At 45.1% G+C, this 22,163-nt stretch overlaps 1 protein-coding gene across 1 annotated transcript; it reads right to left on the bottom strand.

Annotated features, from left to right (window-relative positions):
* Positions 1 to 225: 225 nt before the first annotated feature.
* On the bottom strand, positions 226 to 21,987 carry cog6 (component of oligomeric golgi complex 6). The gene is made up of 19 exons (XM_027012016.2): positions 21,798 to 21,987; positions 21,221 to 21,364; positions 20,931 to 21,002; positions 20,550 to 20,608; positions 14,697 to 14,808; positions 13,600 to 13,682; positions 13,348 to 13,418; positions 13,091 to 13,184; positions 12,169 to 12,297; positions 11,082 to 11,173; positions 10,428 to 10,492; positions 10,037 to 10,128; positions 8,677 to 8,794; positions 7,493 to 7,624; positions 4,098 to 4,265; positions 3,647 to 3,754; positions 2,158 to 2,211; positions 1,612 to 1,691; positions 226 to 667 (listed from the first exon to the last, which is right to left on the bottom strand). The coding sequence occupies exons 1-19, from the start codon at positions 21,933 to 21,935 to the stop codon at positions 520 to 522; spliced, it is 1,959 nt and encodes a 652-aa protein (XP_026867817.2). The 5' UTR covers positions 21,936 to 21,987; the 3' UTR covers positions 226 to 519.
* Positions 21,988 to 22,163: the final 176 nt, after the last annotated feature.

The raw sequence follows: 22,163 nt of genomic DNA on the forward strand, positions 1-22,163 counted from the left end.
ATATATACGCAGAATGTATCTGTGTATACGTGTGTATATGCATGTGGGTGTGTGTGTGCACTTGTGCATACATATGCGTGTATCTATGTGTGTGTATGTATGTGGGTGCGTGTGTGTGTGTGTGTGTGTGTGTGTGTGTGTGTGTGTGTGGTGCTAAAAGGTGTGTGGTTTGTTCTCTCTGCCAGTGGGAATCTCTGCTCATGTGGAGAGGAAAAATATGTTTTGTTTTTTTCCAGAGTGCGAGCTGTTGTTCCTCAAACAGTCTTTTCTCCACAACAGTGTGGGAGCAGAAGAGAAGGATACACCCCCCCCCACGCACACGCACACACACACACACACACCCCCCACACACACACACACATACCCCACACAAACGCATGCACACGCACATATGCACACACACACGTGCACACACATACATACAGTCCAGTTGTGGAGTGCTGCGGTCCAGCCAGTGTTCATTACCCGAGTCGTTGGATGTCACAGCTGGGAATGTGTCTGTGTGTGTGCACTACAGACTCAGGACAGCAGGCTTTGGACCTGCTGAGGGGATCGATGTAACACAGTCTCAGGCTGTTGGTAGCCGTTGGTGGCGTCAGTTACAGCCCTGTACACTTCTCCATACGCACGACACACCAGCTCGGTGGACTGCCTGAAGATCTGCTCTCTGTGAAAGAGACAGAAACCCCGTCAGTTCTAATCTGTATAATCTGTGTCTGTTCCACAGTTTTATTGTGGTGTTAAAATTAAAGTCATAACCAATGCAGATTTCAAGCTCTTAGAGAAACACTGAGCAACGTTCAGCAAACAAATACTCCAGACGGAGCAAGTAAAACAACAAACAACAACAACAACGTAAAACAACAACATCAACAACATAAAACAATAATAATATTAACTGTATAATATGCAAACTCCTTTCCCCAAATGGATGTTGAAATGCTATCATCAGTCAAAACCCTAAAGATACTGTTGTGATGTGTGCGATCTGAAAAGGCATCAATTGTACCAAATGGAATCTCTATGAAGGGGCTAACAGTGCCATCTACAGCCCTTAAAGTCTCCGGAGAGGACAGCATGGGGAATTTAAACGCAGAAACTAAACGCACAAAACAAAATTTGCCTCTGTAAATACTTAATTTCAAAGCCCAAGGTGGAGTTTAAATCGCTGGCGCGTGCATGCAGGGGTTAGGTCTGAAAGCCCTACAGCGTGGAGTCACGTGTAGTGGCTGTGTGTAGGCGGGAAAGCTGTGGAGTCTGCGAGTGCTTGGAGACCACATAAACGAGAGAGAGAGAAACGGAGCGAGAGGTAATTAGCTGCGGTCGGCCCGTCTGCGAGTCTGTCCATCTCCATTAATAGAGAACATTAACCTGGCAGACACTGAGTGCTCCTCCAGTATGCCATATTTCCCAGTAACACTGAGTCAGAGAGGTGCGTCGCACTGTGCTTCTCTCTGAAACAGCTAACGCCACTCTCATGCTAAAAGCCTCCTCCTGCAGCAAGCAGGCGAAAAAGTCTCCAAACACATCAGTGCCAGGCCCACGAAGCAGACGCTCGGACAGAGGAAGTCTTAAAGAAGCGTGCGGGGAGGTGGGAGGCTAGACGCTCACCTGATGGCTGCACTGAGCAGGAAGTTCAGCTGCGTCATGATGAAGCTATCAGGAGAGGCCAAGTAACCATCAAACTGGACCTGCACACAGAACAGAGTTACAGAGGAGAGGACACGACAGCAAAAAGAAGGTGGAGAAATACAAACAAACAAACAAACACTGTACACAGTGTATATGCAGGACCTGTGCAGTGTGTGTGTGTTTGTGTGTGTGTGTGTGTGAGCACGAGCATGTGTGCAGTAACCATGCAGTGTGTGTGTGTGTGTGTGTGTGTGTGTGTGTGTGTGTGTGTGTGTGTGTGCGCGTGTGAGCATGAGTGTGTGTGCAGTACCCATGTAGTGTGTGTGTGTGTGTATGCATGTACAGGATACATGCAGTACCTGTGCAGTGCATGTGTTGTGCGTGGGTATGTGTGAGCAAGAGCGTGTGCGCAGTACCCATGCAGTGTGTGTGTGTGTGTGTGTGTATGTGTGTGTATGTGTGTGTATGTGTGTACACATGTGTGTACGAGGACTGCACGTGCATACAGTCCCCAGGGATGCCCACCATAGCTGCTTTTAGAGATGACGGGTCCATACTGGGGAAGTTGGACAGAGGACCCTGAGAGAGAGAGAGAGAGACACTGTGACACACACTTCTTTAGACAATTTTCTCACACACATAAAAACCAAAGCTAAAAGTGGGAGATACAGAATAACGTCACCTCTAAGGAACCACAGACAGGAAAGGTCATTTATCTGTACGAGAGTCCATGCGTTCCACTGTTAGTTTGTCGAGCTTTGTCTGATTCAGCTACATGTTCAGGAATAAACGCCGAGTGCATTTTTAGTGTGTGAGATTGTGTGATTCTAGACTCAATCAATCGATCAAAGAAAGGAAGCAAGTTTTGAAATGGCAGGAGAAAGAAGATGGAGAATACAGAAGCTGAATATGGAATCAAAGAGATGAGAGCACTAAACAACAACACCACGGACCTCACACACACACACAAGCCCCAGGAAAACAGCCTTTCCCTGTCAGGAGCACGAGAAGCCGTTGTAGTGGAGCGCAGGCAGAGCCTGTCATTAACGTGGAGCGCTTCGGTAGACGCCGGAGACGCCGGAGACGCCGGCATGCTGAGCTGCACATGCAGTCAGCAGGTGTCTGGAGACAGTCACCATGCAGTCTTCTCTCCTGGGGCGCACGCAGACCTGCAGAGCCACTAAGGACACGCTCTGCCTCTCCCTCGCTCTGCCTCTCCCTCGCTCTGCCTCTCCCTCGCTCTGCCTCTCCCCGACTCTCTTCCTATTTGACTTTCTCTATATTTGTCTCACCTTTTCCTTTCTGGGCACCTCTGCTCCACTCATATGGATGCAGACATAACAGGAGAATCAAAAGCACCTTTAAGAGTCAACATGTAACAGGTTACTGACCACGACCCTAAACATTCCCAAATCCAGATGGCCCAGTGTGTGATAAACAAAACATCATAGTAAAATAGAGAATTTACAAAATAGTCACAGAGATGGGCAGGCCAACATTACAATAAGGATGTCTACCTGCACTGTGCTAAAAAAAGACAGAGAACAACGTCCTGGGAAGAGAGGAAATGTAACTGTATGAAATCAGACATATGATAAATGGGTAATAACCTTTAACAATCTCATGGTCATTTCCTGGTGTCTAAAAAACTTAAGAGAAAAGACACACACACACACACACACACACACACACACACACACACACGTCTATTAATGAGAGCTTTACCATGGAATAACCATGGTAACGGTCTAAAGCGAGGCTATGTAAACAAAAGAGACTATTCCTGTAAAAGGAGAAAACGGACAAGGAAAAGCAGAAAAGAAGTTCAGTGAGCCGTGATTGGCTGAGAGGCGTGGCCAGTGCATAGAACACCCTGTACAAGAAACACAAACCCCAAACACCCCCACCCCCAACACAGATTTACACACACACTCAAAAGTTATGCATATTATCATAGAGTTCAACCCAGCAAATGGAATAGGTGTTGGGGGATGAGTGGGGGAGGTGTACCCACCTGCTCGGTGCTGTGCTGCTGCACACAGCTGTAGATGTATCCGAGTCCTGCTCGAGTCAGTACGTAAGACGCCTGTTCGTTGATCAGCGTGTCCAAGTGGGCCTCAATCTAACACACATCGCAACAGACGACAAAGATAAACACATGCCCTGAAACATACGTGTACACATACATGCCCTTAAACATACGTGTACACATACATGCCCTTAAACATACGTGTACACATACATGCCCTTAAACATACGTGTACACATACATGCCCTTAAACATACATGTAGTCTTTTATTAGAAAAACAGGCATTACACTGAACAGCAGCCTGAACCTGCAAACATGTCACGAGAAAAGTTTACATAACTGACAGGCTGTGATTCTGAGTTTTTTTAAGCTGCTCCTCTGAACATGTTTGAGACATATCTGAACTTCTCAAATTCCAGGTCTGACACACCATACCTGGAACTCCAGCATCTCTAGACGTTTGTCAGTGAACTCGAACAAGGCCAGTGTGGTCTTCATCATGTAGAGAGAGTTCACCATATAGGTGGCCATGTCTGCAGTGCCCAGGTTACTGGCGGACACCGTGCAGATCTGCAGCAGTGGGTCCAGGACACATGACAGCACCTGCACAGAGAAGCAACTCTATGCTACTGATACATCAGACAAACAGAACAAAACTCTGCGAGCGCAGCGTCGTCCTGTGCCCCAAGAGCAGGAACGTGGAGGAAGTGACATATGAGGTCAGTAGGTCTGCATAAACAGTGGGTTAGAATAACACTTTGGGTTTGTTAAGGTTTCTGGCATGGCCAGGCTAAACTTCCCCAGCACTTGTCTTCGGTCCACCCTTCACTTCCTCGCCAGTGTCTATGCGGAACGCAGCATCTTAGCTTGGGACTGCTGATAATTAGGCAGGCAGGATAGTTTTAGGCACTTAAACCATCACCCATATATAGAGTTATTATCAGTAAAGGTGAGCAAGCCCAGTCAAGGAGGCTGCAGGGCAGACCTAAGCCATCATAAACACCTCACCACCAACACCACCTCATCATCAAACTCTATCATCATAAACACCTCTCAACTTTATAAATACTTCACCATCATCAACACCTCACCATCATCAACACCTCACCACCAACACCACCTCATCATCAAACTCTATCATCATAAACACCTCTCAACTTTATGAATACTTCACCATCATCAACACCTCACCACCGACACCACCTCATCATCAAACTCTATCATCATAAACACCTCTCAACTTTATAAATACTTCACCATCATCAACACCTCACCATCATCATCATAAACATTTCATCATCTTCATCATCATCACAAACACCTCACCATCACAAACACCTCACCATCACAAACACCTCACTAGCTCTCATGGATGAGCAGGCAGCTCTCTGATTGGCTGTTATTTTCTTCCACTGCCCACACTTTAACCTTTCCATTGTATTGTGTGCACAATCATCTCTTCTGGCTCTGGGCACCTTTTAGCTTGTCGCAATCGGGCCATTTGTTGGAGAGACTGAGGATGGGGAGATTATGAGAAGCTGATGTCTTCTGAAGTGGGTTTGGTGATTCTGTTGTGGACCTCTTGGGTAAACAGTACACAATCTCAGTAATCTAAGCCCTGGTGGGGATTTGAGGAATGGTCACAGGTAGCTCCTGTCCTTAGGAGACCTCTCTCAGACAAAAGGTTCTTTTTTATGATGGTAAAGTGTGGATTTGGAGAGTGTCGTGTGCTGGATAGTTTGTGGACCAAAAAGCATTTTATATGTGCTTTAGCACACGCTTTAATACACACTTTTGCACACGATTTAGCACATTAGTAAACACTAATAAATGTTTTAATCTGCTTTTTGTGCATTAGTATATGGTTTAGTATGTGCCCTAGTATACATTGTATGTACTATAGCATATATGACACATAGTGTACTTTATATGTATATAGTGTGCTTTAGTATGCATACTGTAGTAAGTGTGGTGTAGTATGCGTGGTGTAGTATGCGTACTGTAGTATGTATACTGCAGTACGTGCACTGTAGTATGTGTGGTGTAGTATGTGGTGTAGTATGTGTGGTATAGTATGTATGTGTACTGTGGTATGTATGGTGTAGTATGTGTGGTGTAGTATGTTTACTGTGGTATGTGTACTGTAGTATGTATGGTGTAGTATGTGTGGTATAGTATGTATGTGTACTGTGGTATGTATGTGTACTGTGGTATGTATGGTGTAGTATGTGTGGTGTAGTATGTGTGGTGTGGTGTGGTATGTGTGGTGTGGTATGTGTACTGTGGTATGTGTGGTGTGGTATGTGTGGTGTAGTATGTGTACTGTGGTATGTGTGGTGTGGTATGTGTGGTGTGGTATGTGGTGTAGTATGTGTGGTATAGTATGTATGTGTACTGTGGTATGTATGGTGTAGTATGTGTGGTGTAGTATGTGTGGTATAGTATGTATGTGTACTGTGGTATGTATGGTGTAGTATGTGTGGTGTAGTATGTTTGGTGTAGTATGTGTACTGTGGTATGTGTACTGTAGTATGTATGGTGTAGTATGTGTGGTATAGTATGTATGTGTACTGTGGTATGTATGGTGTAGTATGTGTGGTGTAGTATGTGTGGTGTAGTATGTGTACTGTGGTATGTGTGGTGTAGTATGTGTGGTGTAGTATGTGTACTGTGGTATGTGTGGTGTGGTATGTATGGTGTAGTATGTGGTGTAGTATGTGTGGTATAGTATGTATGTGTACTGTGGTATGTATGGTGTAGTATGTGTGGTGTAGTATGTGTGGTATAGTATGTATGGTGTAGTATGTATGGTGTAGTATGTATGTGTACTGTGGTATGTATGGTGTAGTATGTGTGGTGTAGTATGTGTGGTGTAGTATGTGTGGTGTAGTATGTGTACTGTAGTATGTATGGTGTAGTATGTGTGGTGTAGTATGTGTACTGTGGTATGTGTACTGTAGTATGTATGGTGTAGTATGTGTGGTATAGTATGTATGTGTACTGTGGTATGTATGTGTACTGTGGTATGTGTGGTGTAGTATGTGTGGTGTAGTATGTGTGGTGTGGTATGTGTGGTGTAGTATGTGTGGTGTAGTATGTATGTGTACTGTGGTATGTATGGTGTAGTATGTGTGGTGTAGTATGTGTGGTGTAGTATGTGTGGTGTAGTATGTGTACTGTAGTATGTATGGTGTAGTATGTGTGGTGTAGTATGTGTACTGTGGTATGTGTACTGTAGTATGTATGGTGTAGTATGTGTGGTATAGTATGTATGTGTACTGTGGTATGTATGTGTACTGTGGTATGTGTGGTGTAGTATGTGTGGTGTAGTATGTGTGGTGTGGTGTGGTATGTGTGGTGTGGTATGTGTGGTGTAGTATGTGTGGTGTAGTATGTGTGGTGTAGTATGTGTACTGTGGTATGTGTGGTGTGGTATGTGTGGTGTGGTATGTATGGTGTAGTATGTGGTGTAGTATGTGTGGTATAGTATGTATGTGTACTGTGGTATGTATGGTGTAGTATGTGTGGTGTAGTATGTGTGGTATAGTATGTGTGGTGTAGTATGTATGTGTACTGTGGTATGTGTGGTGTAGTATGTGTGGTGTAGTATGTGTGGTGTAGTATGTGTGGTGTAGTATGTGTACTGTGGTATGTGTACTGTAGTATGTATGGTGTAGTATGTGTACTGTAGTATGTATGGTGTAGTATGTGTGGTATAGTATGTATGTGTACTGTGGTATGTATGTGTACTGTGGTATGTGTGGTGTAGTATGTGTGGTGTAGTATGTGTGGTGTAGTATGTGTACTGTAGTATGTGTGGTGTACTTTACCTGAGCAAAGTCAGCCTGGCGAGCATCCAGTGGGAGCACAGAGGAGTCGTGGGAGGCAAGCACCTCCCTGAGGAGAGCGAGGGTCTGGGAGAGCGAGGTCGTGGGACCCAGGTCAGGAGGGGGCAGTTCCACCTGGGGGAGGAGGAGAGGGGGGTGTGAGGGAAAAAATAGGTTTCTTTTCTTTCCTTCTTGTTTCTTGCCCAGAGGAGCCTCATTAGCCCCCCCGAGAGCTTCCACACTACAGCCCAGTGACGATCACTCGGAGAATTTCTCAGCGATTCCCTCCTCACCTGCTCGATTCTGGTCCAGAGCGTGTCAGCGTGAGTGACTCCAGCCCCTGCTCACTAATAAACACCCCACGCTGCCTCACGCCCTCCACACTGGCTCTCTCTGCGGCCTCTAATACAGCTCGTTAGCCCTGGTCAGCGCTCCAAGCTCAGAGACAGCCACTCATGCCCAACCTCCCCAAGACCGAGCTGATTCAATTAGCGCGCTGCTAAGGCGATAATTCTCTCTGCCGAGCACGGAGCGAGGCCGTCTTGTTCCGATCGATGCGCCCGTCGATGCTGCAAGCTTCCGAGGAAGCGCAGCCGTGTTCGAGGATATTTTGGTGGTGATTTAAGAGGCGCTGCCGTTGTGTGGCTTGTTAAACGCTGGCGTGCGGTCCTGCTGTCTACATAGTACAAGCCCTTAAGAGTTTGTTCACCTCAAGGGTTTCACAATAACAGAAAGGAAAGACACAAAAGGGGTTATGCGGCTCTATAACGACCTGATTCTGAATTCTAAAGGCTTATCTGGGGCTAGAAAAGACCAGGTATCATACGGCCGGGTAGTATGCGGCCAGGTAGTATGCGGCCAGGTAGTATACGAAAAACACAAACACACCTGTTTAACTCTTTAACACCAACACAGGCATGAAATGTAACTTGCACTCAAGATGAAGAAATGTTTAATTGGAAATCGTCTCCACCTGAGACGATTCTTTCTTGTAATATTAGTTATATTGGTCATATTATTATTACAACTTTCTGTACACTCAGATGGAAAACGAGAGTGTTTGAAATGCTATTTGGTAAACTAAGGTGCCACCAATCACATTTGTGTACCAACCCTTTAGAGTGAATTATGGGTAAAGAGAACCAGGATCCAGACAGCTGAAGCACAGTGGTGCAGAGTCCCCTGACCTTGTCCATGAGGCGCGTGGCATGGAGACTGAGACTGTTGAAGAATGTTTTCTTGCTGAGGACGTGAGCCTCCTCCATCGTCATCAACAGAGCTGCAGCGCTGGTGCCAGTGATGCCGCTGAGACAGACACAGCGAAGAGACACAGAGTGTGTGCACGTGAGCTTAGCCAAGCACTTGTTAGCTTAGCACAACACATTCAGCAAGATGCAGGTCATCTTAGCAAAATGAACATTAGTTTAAGTGTGTGCCAAGTCCCAACAGAAGTCCCAATTACCCTCCACGATATACTAAACAAACAGGTGTCGAGACCGAGAATGTTAAGACACTCAAATGAGTCCAGTCTTTCAGAATCGAGTGTCTTAAGACATGCCATGCTGACACCATGTTCCTGAAGAGCTCAGATCTGCCAGCAGGAACATGCTAATCTCAGCGTCTCCCCACCAACTGTTCTTACTACTGAGGATGTCTCTGTCTACTGGCCACAGAGCTACTGAGCGTATAGACATCGCTAACAGGAGAAATAAGATGAGTGTGGGAATTTATTTTGCATTGTATTGCATATGAAACCACTTAAAAAATATAGTAACTTGAGATTTTACATTTTAATTTTAAACCCTAAAGATGATGACCAAAAATGAGGGATGAATACATAGAAAAATGAATGACAACCAAAGTGAAGAAACTACACATAATGAACTCTTCCCCCACTCGGGGGAAACCAGCCATCTAATCCACCGTTAATCCACCGGCACTGCTAGTCTAGTAGTTAAAGAAACTCAGGATGTTTTTATGTCTTACTCACTGTTACCTGTGAGTAAGGGGAAAGGGGAAGATGGAACAGGGTCGTGGACAGATCCAGCAACAGGGCAAACACGGGGGGCAAACACGACACGACAGAAACAAACAAATTTATAAGTGAACTTCGCACTAGTGCTTAAGAACATCTACTCCGATGAACTTTAACTGACCTGCGAGCTCTGCATTTTACTTTCATTGCTATATTTTATATTTGATCTTATTTTACCTTAATAAACTTTACTTTATAGTTTATATTTTTATTTTAATATCTTTCATTTATTTATTTTAATATCTTCATTTCATTTTATTTATACTCTGTAAAAGCAGTTTGCAAACCTTGTTTTAAAAAAAGTGCTATATATATAAAACGACTATTATTATTATTATTGCTGCTGTTGTTGTTGTTGTTGTTGTTGTTGTAAGGCACACATTATCTTAGCAAGTCGAAACTTGCTTAGCAAGGCATATATTAGATTAGCAGTGTGTGTTAGCTGAGGAAGGCATATATTAGCACAGCAAGGTGCACGCTAGCGTTCCCAACAGCGAGCAGGCCAGCGGTACCTGATGGTGTGGTGGTAGAACTTGAGCAGGTTGGAGATTTTGTAGAGCAGCACAGCACCTGGCTCTGCAATGATCACCTGCTCGATACGCACCTGAGCAACACAGGCACACGATGTCACACAGGTAGGCGACGTCACACAGGTTCTAATAAGAGACCCTCCAGTATAATCTATAATACAAACACTAATACACAATCCATAATCCATAAACACTACAACATGATCCAAAATACAAACACTAGTACATTATCCATAAAACAAACACTAATACATAATGTGGTCTAATGAGAGTGGGGAAGATGAAGGTTTTTCAGGATTAACTCAGTCAGTGCACTAAAGGCTGATCAGAGATCAGTGACAGTGTGAAGGTGTTTCATTAAAGATCCTCTCACCTTTAGTGGTCTGCACACACCTTCTGTTATGTGGCCAACGACGTCCTGCAGGCAGTTCTCCACGCCTACAGTCAAAACACACACACACACACACACACACACACACACACACACACACACACACACACACACACACACACACACACACACACACACACACACACACACACACACACACACACACACACACACACACACACACACACACACAACTCCAGACTTTCTGGTGTGCTGAGTGCATAAATGTTTGAGGGTTTATAAGCGTGTGTTTCCTGATCTTTCCAATCACTTATTTCTAAAGATCTCACTGCCATCGTGTTCAAGGATGTATACAACAGTGTTGCTGGGACTAACCAGTCAGGATGGTTGAATAATTCAACAGTGACTAAATCAAAAGTATCAATCAGTACAATTACCCTCCAATCCTTCACCGTGGTTTATTTACTTTGACTTATTTGTTTGAACTTGCACATTGTATTTATTGAAAACACTTTACATTTTACAGTCTACAGTTTATAGTACGCCACTACAGGAAACAGGACGTTTCAGACAGAGGTCCTTCATCATCTCAGCAAGCAAAGTGCTTCATGATGAGCAGGTGGAGATGGGTGGGTGGATGAGATGGGTGGAGCAGGGTGGGTGTAGGAGCTGTACCTGGCATTGTCACCTGTTTGAGGAGTGCTTCCAGATGCTCCTTCTCTGAAGCGGTAGCTTGGTGTAACCATGCCAGCATGTCACCCACATACCTGAGAATGATGCAGGGAAGTGTGTGTAAGGTTAGACCAGCAGGTTATAATTATTCCAATTACACACACACACACACACACACACACACACACACACACACACACACACACACACACACACACACACACACACACACACACACACACACACACACAGTTAAAACTGACATGTCTTGACTTGCACAGTCTCATTACATAGCAGAACCACTAACAGTCACACACGCAAGCACACACACACAGGCACGCACGCACACAGTCCCTCTGGCTTATGATTACATTAGTGTTATATTCTGTAACAGTGTGGCAGAGAGGTTAGAAGTCCTGCAGTTCTGAGAACAGCTGCTCTCCTCTCATGGGCGTTAGGCAGAAAACCCAATGTTCTCTCTGCACATTTCCAGAGACTGGTGTTAGGGGAAGATGTTAGAACAGCAACTACTGTCCAGAAATCCATACATCACAGCAGCCGACCCCCCTCTGAACCCCCGACACACCGATTCCCTGAAGGGAGTGTGAGGACTCTCCGAATGTGGATCAGGGTGTTTATAATGGGTTTATAAGCCAGAATTGGATTTGGATTTGCAGACACGGCAGTGCCACACAGGAAAGAGCAGAGGGCAAAAGCTCACCTAAAAGAATAGAGAAACCGTTCCAGTGCTGAGTGCTGAGAGCTGTGTGCGTGATGTAATGCAATATGGATCAGCTTTTAGCGCTAAACGATGGCTTGGCTCTCAGAATGACCCCCAATTAGCTGGAAACAACAGCCTTATATTTAGATATAAAGAGCCATCCGCTGGTTTGTTCAATGTGCTTTTCAGAAGTCTGGTGAGAGCGAAGGGAAGGAGATAATGCGGGCGTGCACGTGTAGCGGCCATAACGCGGGCGTGCACGTGTAGCGGCCATAGTGTGTGTGTGTGTGTGTGTGTGTGTGTGTGTGCACGTTCAGATGTGCGCACGTGTAGCGCCCATAGCGCGGGTGTGCACGTGGAGTGCCTTACCTCAGCGGGTCGTGTGAATGCATCTCGATAGGTCTGGGGGTGCCTCCGGGACCCCCTCGGGTCAGCGCGTCGATGAAACCTCGCACGACCGCACTCCGCCTCGCTGTGCCAAACTCATCCAACGTGTATCTGCCAATCACAGAGAGGGAGGGAGAGAGAGAGAGAGAAAGAGAGAGAGAGAGGGACAAACACTAATGAGAATGTAGAGAACTTAGCCATGACTTCCAAAAGTAGTGAGAGAAAAATCCTTAAGGTTGGCAGTCACCTCACACACATCCACACAGACACCCACACACACAGACAGCCACCCACACACACAGACAGACAGACACCCACCCACCTACATAGGCACGCACAGACACCCACACACACACACACACACACACACCTACACACACACCTACACACACACCTACACACACACCTACACACACACCTACACACACACCTACACACACACCTACACACACACACTCGGCCCCATTTGGATCTGTGAACTGGGAAGTAGGTGGAGTAGATTAAACACTACTGCAGTGACCACAGGCAGAGGGGCTGCTCTCTCCTTCACTCTGCTTCAGCCCCTCCTGCAGGCAGGGAGCAGAAGTGCAATGCTAAGAAACAGGGCAGGGAAAGACAAGATAGATAACAAACATATTTGTGCATGACATCCTTTTACAACTTACAAAGCTGCGTGTCTGTGGTGTGAACTGTAAAGCTGCAGGTAGGATGACTCCATGTGGTGACACCATGTGGCGAATATGAGGAATTACAGGCTCATTTCACTAAGGTCAGCGTGTGGTTTTGCACTGGAGAAGCAGTGGGATGAAGTGTTTGTAGAGAGATGGGGGCTGTCTCTGTGTGTATGTATGTATGTGTGTGTGTGTGTGTGTGTGTGTGTGTGTGTGTGTGTGTGCGTGCTCACTTATAAAGAACAGGCCGGTCTTGCAGAGCCTCCATAGCATGACTCAACACTGGGGGAACATCACAAGTCTCCTGCGTCAAACCCCGACACTCATCTATCAAAGACATAGAGAGAGAGAGAGAGAGAGAGAGAGAGAGAGAGAGAGAGAAACATGAAGGACACAAACAGTCTTCCTAAAAACTGGGCTAGTTTGACAAACATATTTAGTGTTTTATTTATATTTTGTGTGTGTGAGAGAGAGAGTGAGAGAGACTCACTCTGTGCCCAGCGGTACAGCTGCTCATATGACGCCTCCTGTAACACAGCCATTTGCTCCATGATCTCCAGTCTTAGGTAAAACACAGGAGATCATACATGACACACATGCACAGACACACACACACACCCACAGACTGTACATGTCAGATGAACGTCTACCACACACACACACACACACACACGCACACACACACACGTCAGAGGAACCTCTGCCCTAACCTCACAACACACACACACACACACACACTCACCCTGCGGTTTGTTGATTAGTTCTCAGCAGGACCTTCACATCTTCATGAATGTTCTTCACCCGATTCAAGGCTTTAAAGAAATCCTTCAGGTCAACAGGAACAGAGGTCAAAAGTGAACCATTCGCTCACTTCCTGCCACCTACTGACATCGTTATTTAACAACGCTGCACTACATTTGGTTTCCACTGACCACTCATGTCTTCCTAGACAATTTTGAAATTTGTGATGAGGAAACTCAACATGTATGCTGGACCTAAGAGAGGCTTTACAAAACACATAAGGGCGATTTGTTTTGCACCTGTCCTGAATACGTGAGCCTGGACCCAGGGCTGGTCTGGGGCTCTTTTCAGGGAGGGGTTCATTATCACTGATTTGATCTCACCAGAAAAATTCCATCTCAACCCAGCGTTCAATTCTATACATCACGTTTCTAGGGACCGGTTTGTAAACTATTATCCACCATCATTAATGTTCTTAAAAGCTCTCAGTTGGAGAAGAACAGCACTGTTTGGGTGGCCTCATCCTCATATGACAGAGTTTAAGCGTGTAGGGTTAGTGCCAGCACTCTCTCCAAACAGGTGAGTGTACTACAGCACACCTCTCCAGTCTTATTATAGTGGGGCTTTATTGGACACGCACTGGCCTACATCAAGCACATTGCCAGCGTTTCCCTGCCATCACAACACTTGACAAGTGAAGTGAAGAATCACATTAGAAAATGAACCAACCATGCAGCCCCACATGGAAAGCATCCAAGTTCACAGTGCAGCGCAGCAATTTGCTCAAGGCAACTCCAAACCACCGAGATCGGATCTCTGTACTGCTCCTGGATTTGAGTTTTCACACAACCAAATGTACTGAACTCGTTGAGCAAGCGCTCCTGGATCCGGAAAAAGCTCTAGTGTAAAACCATCCTAAGAAGAGGCAGGATGAAACTATGAACTATCCTGTGCTCACTGAAAACACAAAAGTCTGCAGACAAAAGCTGACTGCTGTTCTACTGCGGGTTAAAGGTTGTGTGCAAAGACAGAAGGAGGTGGTATGAGAGAGGACTGTTTGAGGTTATGTCAGTGTGTGCGGAGACTGTGTGAGGTTACCTCATTGATGGGACCATCCCGAGAACAACGTAGGATGGACAGTTCCTCACTGGACAGCTGGAACTTAGAGAGAAAGGCCTGGGCAACCTGTGTCCGAACCTCCAGACGATGACTAAAGGGTGGGGGGGGGGGAAATGAGAATGAGAGAGAGAGAGAGAGAGAGAGAGAGAGAGGGAGAAAGAGAGAAAGAGAGAGAGAGAGAGGGAGAAAGAGAGAAAGAGAGAGAGGGAGAGAGAGAGAGAGAGAGGGAGAAAGAGAGAAAGAGAGAGAGAGAGGGAGAAAGAGAGAAAGAGAGAGAGAGAGAGAGAGAGAGAGAGAGAGAGAGAGAGAGAGAGAGAGGGAGAAAGAGAGAAAGAGAGAGAGAGAGAGAGAGAGAGAGAGGGAGAAAGAGAGAAAGAGAGAGAGGGAGAGAGAGAGAGAGAGAGGGAGTGTGTCACAGGCTCTGACTTTTAAGATAAGTTACCTTTAATGCATCAACTCCCCTTCTTATACCCCTCCACTGCCCTAACAGTGTCCACTCCTAATACCCCCTCACCTCCTCCTGCCCACTAACCCCACGCACTGAACATAACCTGGCAGTGTCCACTCCTAACACCCCCTCACCTCCTCCTGCCCACTAACCCCACGCACTGAACATAACCTGGCAGTGTCCACTCCTAACACCCCCTCACCTCCTCCTCCTGCCCACTAACCCCACGCACTGAACATAACCTGGCAGTGTTCACTCCTAATACCCCCTCACCTCCTCCTGCCCACTAACCCCAGGCACTGAACATGACCTGGCAGAGTGAGAGCACAGTAATTAAACTGATTACAGTGAATAACAGGATTAAACAAAGAAAAAACCTGATTTCCCTGGAGAGGCACAATTTTTGTTAGCTGTTAACAGGTCTGTTATCTTAAAAATGTACACAGACACAACACTAGATGGCAGCGATGATCTTCAAACAAAGAAGAAGAAAAACAACAACAAAGAAATGACAAATTTCCATATTTCATTTCAAATCTCTGCAAGATATCCGCTGCGTCCCGGAGACAGCGTCCAGGAGACAGCCCCAGAGCTAGAGGCTTCAGGGTAGGACCACCTATCACCATGAGAGAGCGACGGTGGTGGTGGGTTTTCAGAGAGGGGACGTGCTCAAGCTAGGGGCAGAGCCCTCGTCTCTGTGGCCCTGCCTGTACTCACACGCTCCAGCCATGTGGTCAACTGCTCATCCCACCCTGCTGGAGTTTAAAACAGTACACCTAGCTTTGGGATCTTCAGAGGAAGGGTTGTAGAAGGCTGTATTAGATGAGGAGATCTGACCGTGCCAACCCCCCACCTCGTGTTTTAGTTCCAGCTGTTTCAGAGTCCCACTCACACCCAGCAGGTGGAGCCTCAACTCTGCAGGTCATCACACTACAGCAGCCCTTATCCTCCTCAAACAACCATAGCAGATTACTAACAGCACGGTTTCCACAGTCTACATCTCAGTCTCCACATACATCAGACCTTCAGACACTGACAGCACAAAGACGAGGTGGAGAGGCTCTGGCGCGAGCTCAGAGACACGACCAACGCTCAGATCCTGATAATACCTCCTTCACCATAAGGGCTGTTAACTTTTTTTGGTTTTTTGGTACAATAGCAAAACTCATGGAAATCAAGTTCATGTTCCCAAGGCCGTTAGCCAGCAAGGCTCCGCATGCCACAGGCGGAGCTCTGGTGTCTCTGTCCAGCTCCTCCTAGTCCTCATGTTCAGGTATCGTAACGACTCTCCATATGACAAGCCACAACATCACGAGCTTCCTCGGTTTCAGGGGCTGCGCTCAGTCCTGAGAGCACTGGCCAGAATCAGCCTTTGTTTCCTGTGTGAAGAGGAGTAAATGATTCCCTTCTCAAGGCTGGGACACACACAGGGCATTCTCGGAGTTGTGCAGGAAATTGGAAAACCTTGGGCAAGGCAGTCCTTAGAATACGCAACAGAAATTGGACAGTAAAGTTATGCAATGATGTCAAGCTCAATGTAAGGACATGACTGAGCAAAAACTCTCCCTCCCTGGACAAGGTCAAGGACATCCAGGGAGAGGTGTGATGACCTGGGTTATCCCTGCACACCTCAGCCTGTCTGGTCTTCAGTGTCAGGTGGAGGAGATAGAGTAGATGGTGTATTTAGTGGAGCAGACAGAGTAAATGGTGCAGTCAGTGGAGGAGATGGTGTAGTTAGTGGAGGAGATGGTGTAGATAGTGGAGCAGACATAGTAGATGGTGTAGATGGTGTAGTTAGTGGAGCAGATGGTGTAGATAGTGGAGCAGACAGAGTAGATGGTGTAGCTAGTGGTGTAGATGGTGTAGTTAGTGGAGCAGATGGTGTAGTTAGTGGAGTAGATGGTGTAGTTAGTGGAGTTGTATGTGCTTGAGTTGCTAAAAACAACAATAGTGCATATTTATAATAATGTATACTGTAATAATTTACATATTTATAATAAGGTAACCATCTGCACTCTTACAGGGGTTTTGAATGTTTGCACTTCCTTACTACACAGAGGGAGAAAAAGGTAAATTATTGTAATATAAATCTTTCATGGCAAAGTCATAAATACTAAGTCATGAATATTAAGTCACTCTTGTTAAAATGTTGTACATTTGATTCTCTCAATCAACTGTGGGTATTATCACACACGGCGAACTGAGCCTGATGTAAACACAAAGAGTAGAATCTAAGCGATAAACATCCTCAATGTGTGTGTGTGTGTGTGTGTGTGTGTGTGTGTGTGTGTGTGTGTGTGTGTGTGTGTGTGTGTGTCCAATTAGAAGAATGAGATAATTGCAGTGTGTTTTCTCTGCTATCTTGCATACGGAAGGCCAAACATCAGACTTTTATGTACAGATGGGAGTGACCTACACAAACAGAACTGACATGATTCATCTATTTAAGACCCAGTCTGAGGATTCTCACCTCAGACAGTTCAGCTGGTTACTTTTAACACGTACAGCTGTCAAGGCCAGTCTTGATTAAAATAGAAACACGGCAACACACACCCCAAGATCTACATAACCAGTCTAAATGAGTGTGGGCCAGTACGTGGGTGGGGTTCATACACTCATCACCCCCAACACAAACCAAGCTACACAACTCCCACAGTCACAACAACAAAACAAAGGTCATGTGAAAGGTCACGTGAAAGCCAGAGATGGCAGGCCATCAGTTCTGCGTCAGTGGGCCCTCAGTACCACAGTACTTCTAACATTACTACTATTTATCTTAAGTTTTTACCTTCATGTCATGCTCTGTAAAAAAATAATAAAATTTAAAAATAAATAAATAAATAAATAAAAAGGCCCATGAACTGGCAAAGGACAAAATAAGAGAGACCCCACAGTGACCCTAAAGAGATATTTCTAACGGGAAAAACCGAGTGTTAATAGTTGAGATTCTATCTTCGATCTTTGTGTATTTGTCTTGTGTTAGGCCTGGTTAAGGCAGTGGTAGCTTAGTGGTTAAGGTATTTGACTAGTAATCAGAAGGTTGCCAGTTCAAGCCCCACCACTGCCAAGTTGCCACTGTTGAGCCCCTAACCAAGACCCTTAATCTGGGACTAAACTGGAGCAGATCTGCCTTGTCTCTGATTGGCTGGCTCTTTGGCTTCTCTGTGCGGGTCAGAGAGGAGACAGTTAGCATAAATTCACACAGATCTGCTTAGGTTTTCTTCCTAGTGGGAAGAGGTTCTACCACTATCGTTTGACAGCACCCTCTCAAAATGTTTCTGTCTGTAGCAGATCTGTGTGAATTTAAGCCCACCTGCTGGACAGAGGAGTCCCCAGCTGTCAATCACTGCGGTCGCCTCTCTGACCCGCACAGAGAAGCCAAAGAGCCAGCCAATCAGAGACAAGGCAGATCTGCTCTGTTCAGACCTGGTCCAATCACTCATTCAAATTCTCTTTCAGTCACGCACTCTCTGCATGAATCACTCACTCTGTCTCAACTCAGTTCAAGGTGCTTTCTCATTTTGTCTCTTTCACTCTCTTTCTTATTCTCTCTATCTCTTTCTCCATCTTCAATGAATTCTGCACAGATGAGTTTTATTGGTGGCCTCTTAATGGTTATAAACAAGAGTGGGTCCACCAAGCACCGTAAAAGCTCCACACGGGTGGAGAATTGATGCAGTGATGGAGTTCATCTGAGGGCATCGGTGCATCACCCGCTGATTGCGAGACCCCCGGCACTTCAAGCATGCGTGCAGGACCACAGCACTGAGGCCTGCACGCAGCCCCCCCACCGCATTGTGCTGGTTATCTGCTGAACACCATCGTCTCTGAATTCAAAACGAGGAGCGAACACAAGATATGAGAGAATTAATTACACATGCCGCACTGAAGTAAGACACAATTTCCTGTTGGCTTATTAATCATTCACTAGAGCTCATTAGGAGGTGAATTTGCTACTATCTACAAATCTGTGGATGCTGATTCACATTCCTCAGGCATAAACATTAGACAAGGGAACACAGCAATGTGGACAAAGTCAAACCAAATTAAAACCTTCATCAGAACCTTAAAGGGCCCCTACCACAGAGACCTGAATCTCCTCTCTTTATTCAAATTAAGAATGTTGAATATGTAAATTATGTTAAAATAACCCTAACTCCTCCAGTCCATACGATCTATATATGAAATCTAAGGGTGTTTTAACTCTTGTCCCAGGACTGAGTCTGGGTTTGTTTCAGGGAGACGTCTGTGATCGGCGTTTTGCTCTCAAGCAAAACTATGTGATCTACGCGATTCCATACATCACTTTTCTGCATATTGGTGCGCAAAAAGGTTTGCTGCTTTTCATTATTTTACTTGGATACACTCAGGCGGCGAGTAGCAGCGCTTTTGGGATACATGTAATTTCACCATGCAGGAGCACTGGCGAACAAGATGCTCGTAAGAAAAGAGTTTTGTTGCACTGTGCGTCTATAGATTGCTTATTTCCTGTAAAATACAGTTAAAATTTTAGGTACCTGAGCATTTATTTACTCGTAAAGCACACAAAGCTTGAAAATGGAAGTAACGCTAACGCAATAAGACGAGGCAGCGACGTTACAAAACCAGAACCAACCACGCAGCCCCGCACGCGGCCCTGGGAGCAGACGGCTTCCTCACACGCAACGGAACCCCAGACCTCTGATTTCAAACGGACCAGAGATCGGTGCTGTGGACCACCCCTGGACTCCAAAACAGCTTTCACACTTGACCAAACGTTACGAACTTTCGAAACAAGTGGGCCTGGGTTCGGAAAAACACTCCAAGATGATGTGATGTGAACAACTAATTTTCATATCTCTGCCCACACCAGTTTAGCCCCGCCCACTTACACTCAGGCAATTCTCAGGTTGTTTCAACTCTGAGTGCATTTTGAATGAGCCGCAATAAAGGGCAGCCAATCAGAACAAATTTATTTATCTAATATATATAAATAATACATGAGCCTGTTTAATTCTAAGAGATAAAGCAAGGTTGGTAAGTGGTGGTGTAAAAATTAATTATGACTGATTTTTGGAACATAAAGCCACAAAAAACAGTGTAATTGGACATCAAGGAAGAATACAAAAGAAATGAAAAATGTAGGATATTAACCCTTTAGAAGTCAGGATGTTATATGTCAAAGGTGTCAGGAAACAAGTAGAAAACATTGCATCGGACTCAAGAAAAATAGTATTATAAAAAGTTTTTTTTTCTGTACAGCTAATTTAAAGAATTACAATGTCAACTAGTTGGAGAAAGCCTTCAAAACCTTTTAAAACATCATGACGAAAAACCCTTAAGGTCAATCTGTTTATCACTCACAGATCACACCCAACACAACATTTCATTAGAATTATACTCACTTTTCTCCTTGAAGTTTGTTGGTTTTCAAAATCAGGTCCTGGGTTTGTTCTTTGGCTGCCTATCAAAAGAAACAGAAGCCAGTTAATACAGCAGACAACATAACACAGTCAACACAACACAACATAATGCAACACAAATCGACACAACACAATCAAACGTAACAACGCAGAGTACCACAATCAACACAACGCAGAGTACCACAATCAACACAACGCAGAGTACCACAATCAACACAACGCAGAGTAACACAATCAACACAATGCAGAGTAACACAATCAACACAACGCCATAGCAGCAGACCACTCAGGTCAGTTGGCTTAGTTCTGACTTTACCCATCACAGCCTGCTGAAGGTTGTATCACGTTAAAACAGCACCCTACCTTTAGCCTGTTGGTCATTTCTCCACAACATGAGCTCATGGCTTGAACATCTCCATGAATACTCTCAAGGTCCTGAAAAAATTGAGTAAAGTTATACAAGGACAGACCTTCTCTGAACTGCTACACAAATGCTAGCAGAGTTCTTCTGCATGTATGTTCTATTCATGTACACGGTAGATATCAGTGTGCTTCAAATGTATGTTCTCTACATGTACACGGTAGATATCAAGAGTGCTTCTACATGTATGTTCTCAACAGCGACACAGTGGATAAACTTGACAGCAGCGTACCTCCTTCACATCTTTAAATATCCGCACGAATTCTTCATTTATGGCTAAACTTCTTTTCTCGATGTCGCCGCGCAGGTTTCGCCGTGTGCGCAGGCTGTTCTCGGTGAAGAAACCCGAGAGGGACTTCAGCGCCTCCAGCATCTCCTGACAGGATGAACACGAAGGATGAACACGAAGGATGAACACGAAGGATGAACACGAAGGATGAACACGAAGGATGAACACGAAGGATGAACACGAAGGATGAACACGAAGGATGAACACGAAGGATGAGCTTGGCCTACCAACATCTCCACTAAGCGGGTCATGCTGTACACAAATCTTCATACCTAACTAACTAACCTCAGTTAGATTGGCCATTAGCTACATGGCTAGCTACATTAGCAGGACCCTAATTCTGTATTAGACTGCTGCATCAATAACAGCGCGGTACTAGCTAGCTACAATACTGCTAGCTGTACATAATGATTAGTTTTAGGTTTTCGGTTAGCTAGGTTAGCTAGTGTAACGTTAGCTAAGTTAGCTTCCAAGCTATCAATTCTCTTAGGAGCCAGTTATAAATCAGACTATCTCTCACCTTGTCATTATCCAGTCTGGTTTCCAAAATCTTATGAAGCTTTCTGGACAGAGGATTATTAGGTTGCGAGGAGACATTGCCACTACTGGGGATAAGACTTGAACTGTCAGACGAAATGTCCACTTTGACATCTGCCATTATAAACAAACCACGTCAACCAGTAGGAAGCTGCTGCTTTGCGTATCACTCTAAAGTGTCCGTCTAATACGCATTCCTCCTCAAAAAGTGTTCCGGTCCAGAAGCAATCGTTTAAAATAAAAACAACAAGCGATAACAACGAAATAAAATAATTTACCTTCAATAGTTAAATAAATAAACAAATATTTTTTTAGAATATTCTTATACAACATTTTGATTCGAAATACT

The sequence above is a fragment of the Electrophorus electricus genome, chromosome 15, assembly GCF_013358815.1.
Source record: "Electrophorus electricus isolate fEleEle1 chromosome 15, fEleEle1.pri, whole genome shotgun sequence".
Classification (NCBI taxonomy): domain Eukaryota; kingdom Metazoa; phylum Chordata; class Actinopteri; order Gymnotiformes; family Gymnotidae; genus Electrophorus; species Electrophorus electricus.

Bases quoted from the DNA above. Each gene is read 5' to 3' on its own strand.
- cog6 (XM_027012016.2), bottom strand. From the start codon at position 21,935: ATGGCAGATGTCAAAGTGGACATTTCGTCTGACAGTTCAAGTCTTATC. The intron at 13,419-13,599 runs GTGAGTGTGTGT...GTTTTACCTAAG, and splicing joins ACTAATCAACAAACCGCAGG to ACTGGAGATCATGGAGCAAA. The intron at 7,625-8,676 runs GTCAGGGGACTC...CTCCTCCCCCAG, and splicing joins CCACGCGCCTCATGGACAAG to GTGGAACTGCCCCCTCCTGA.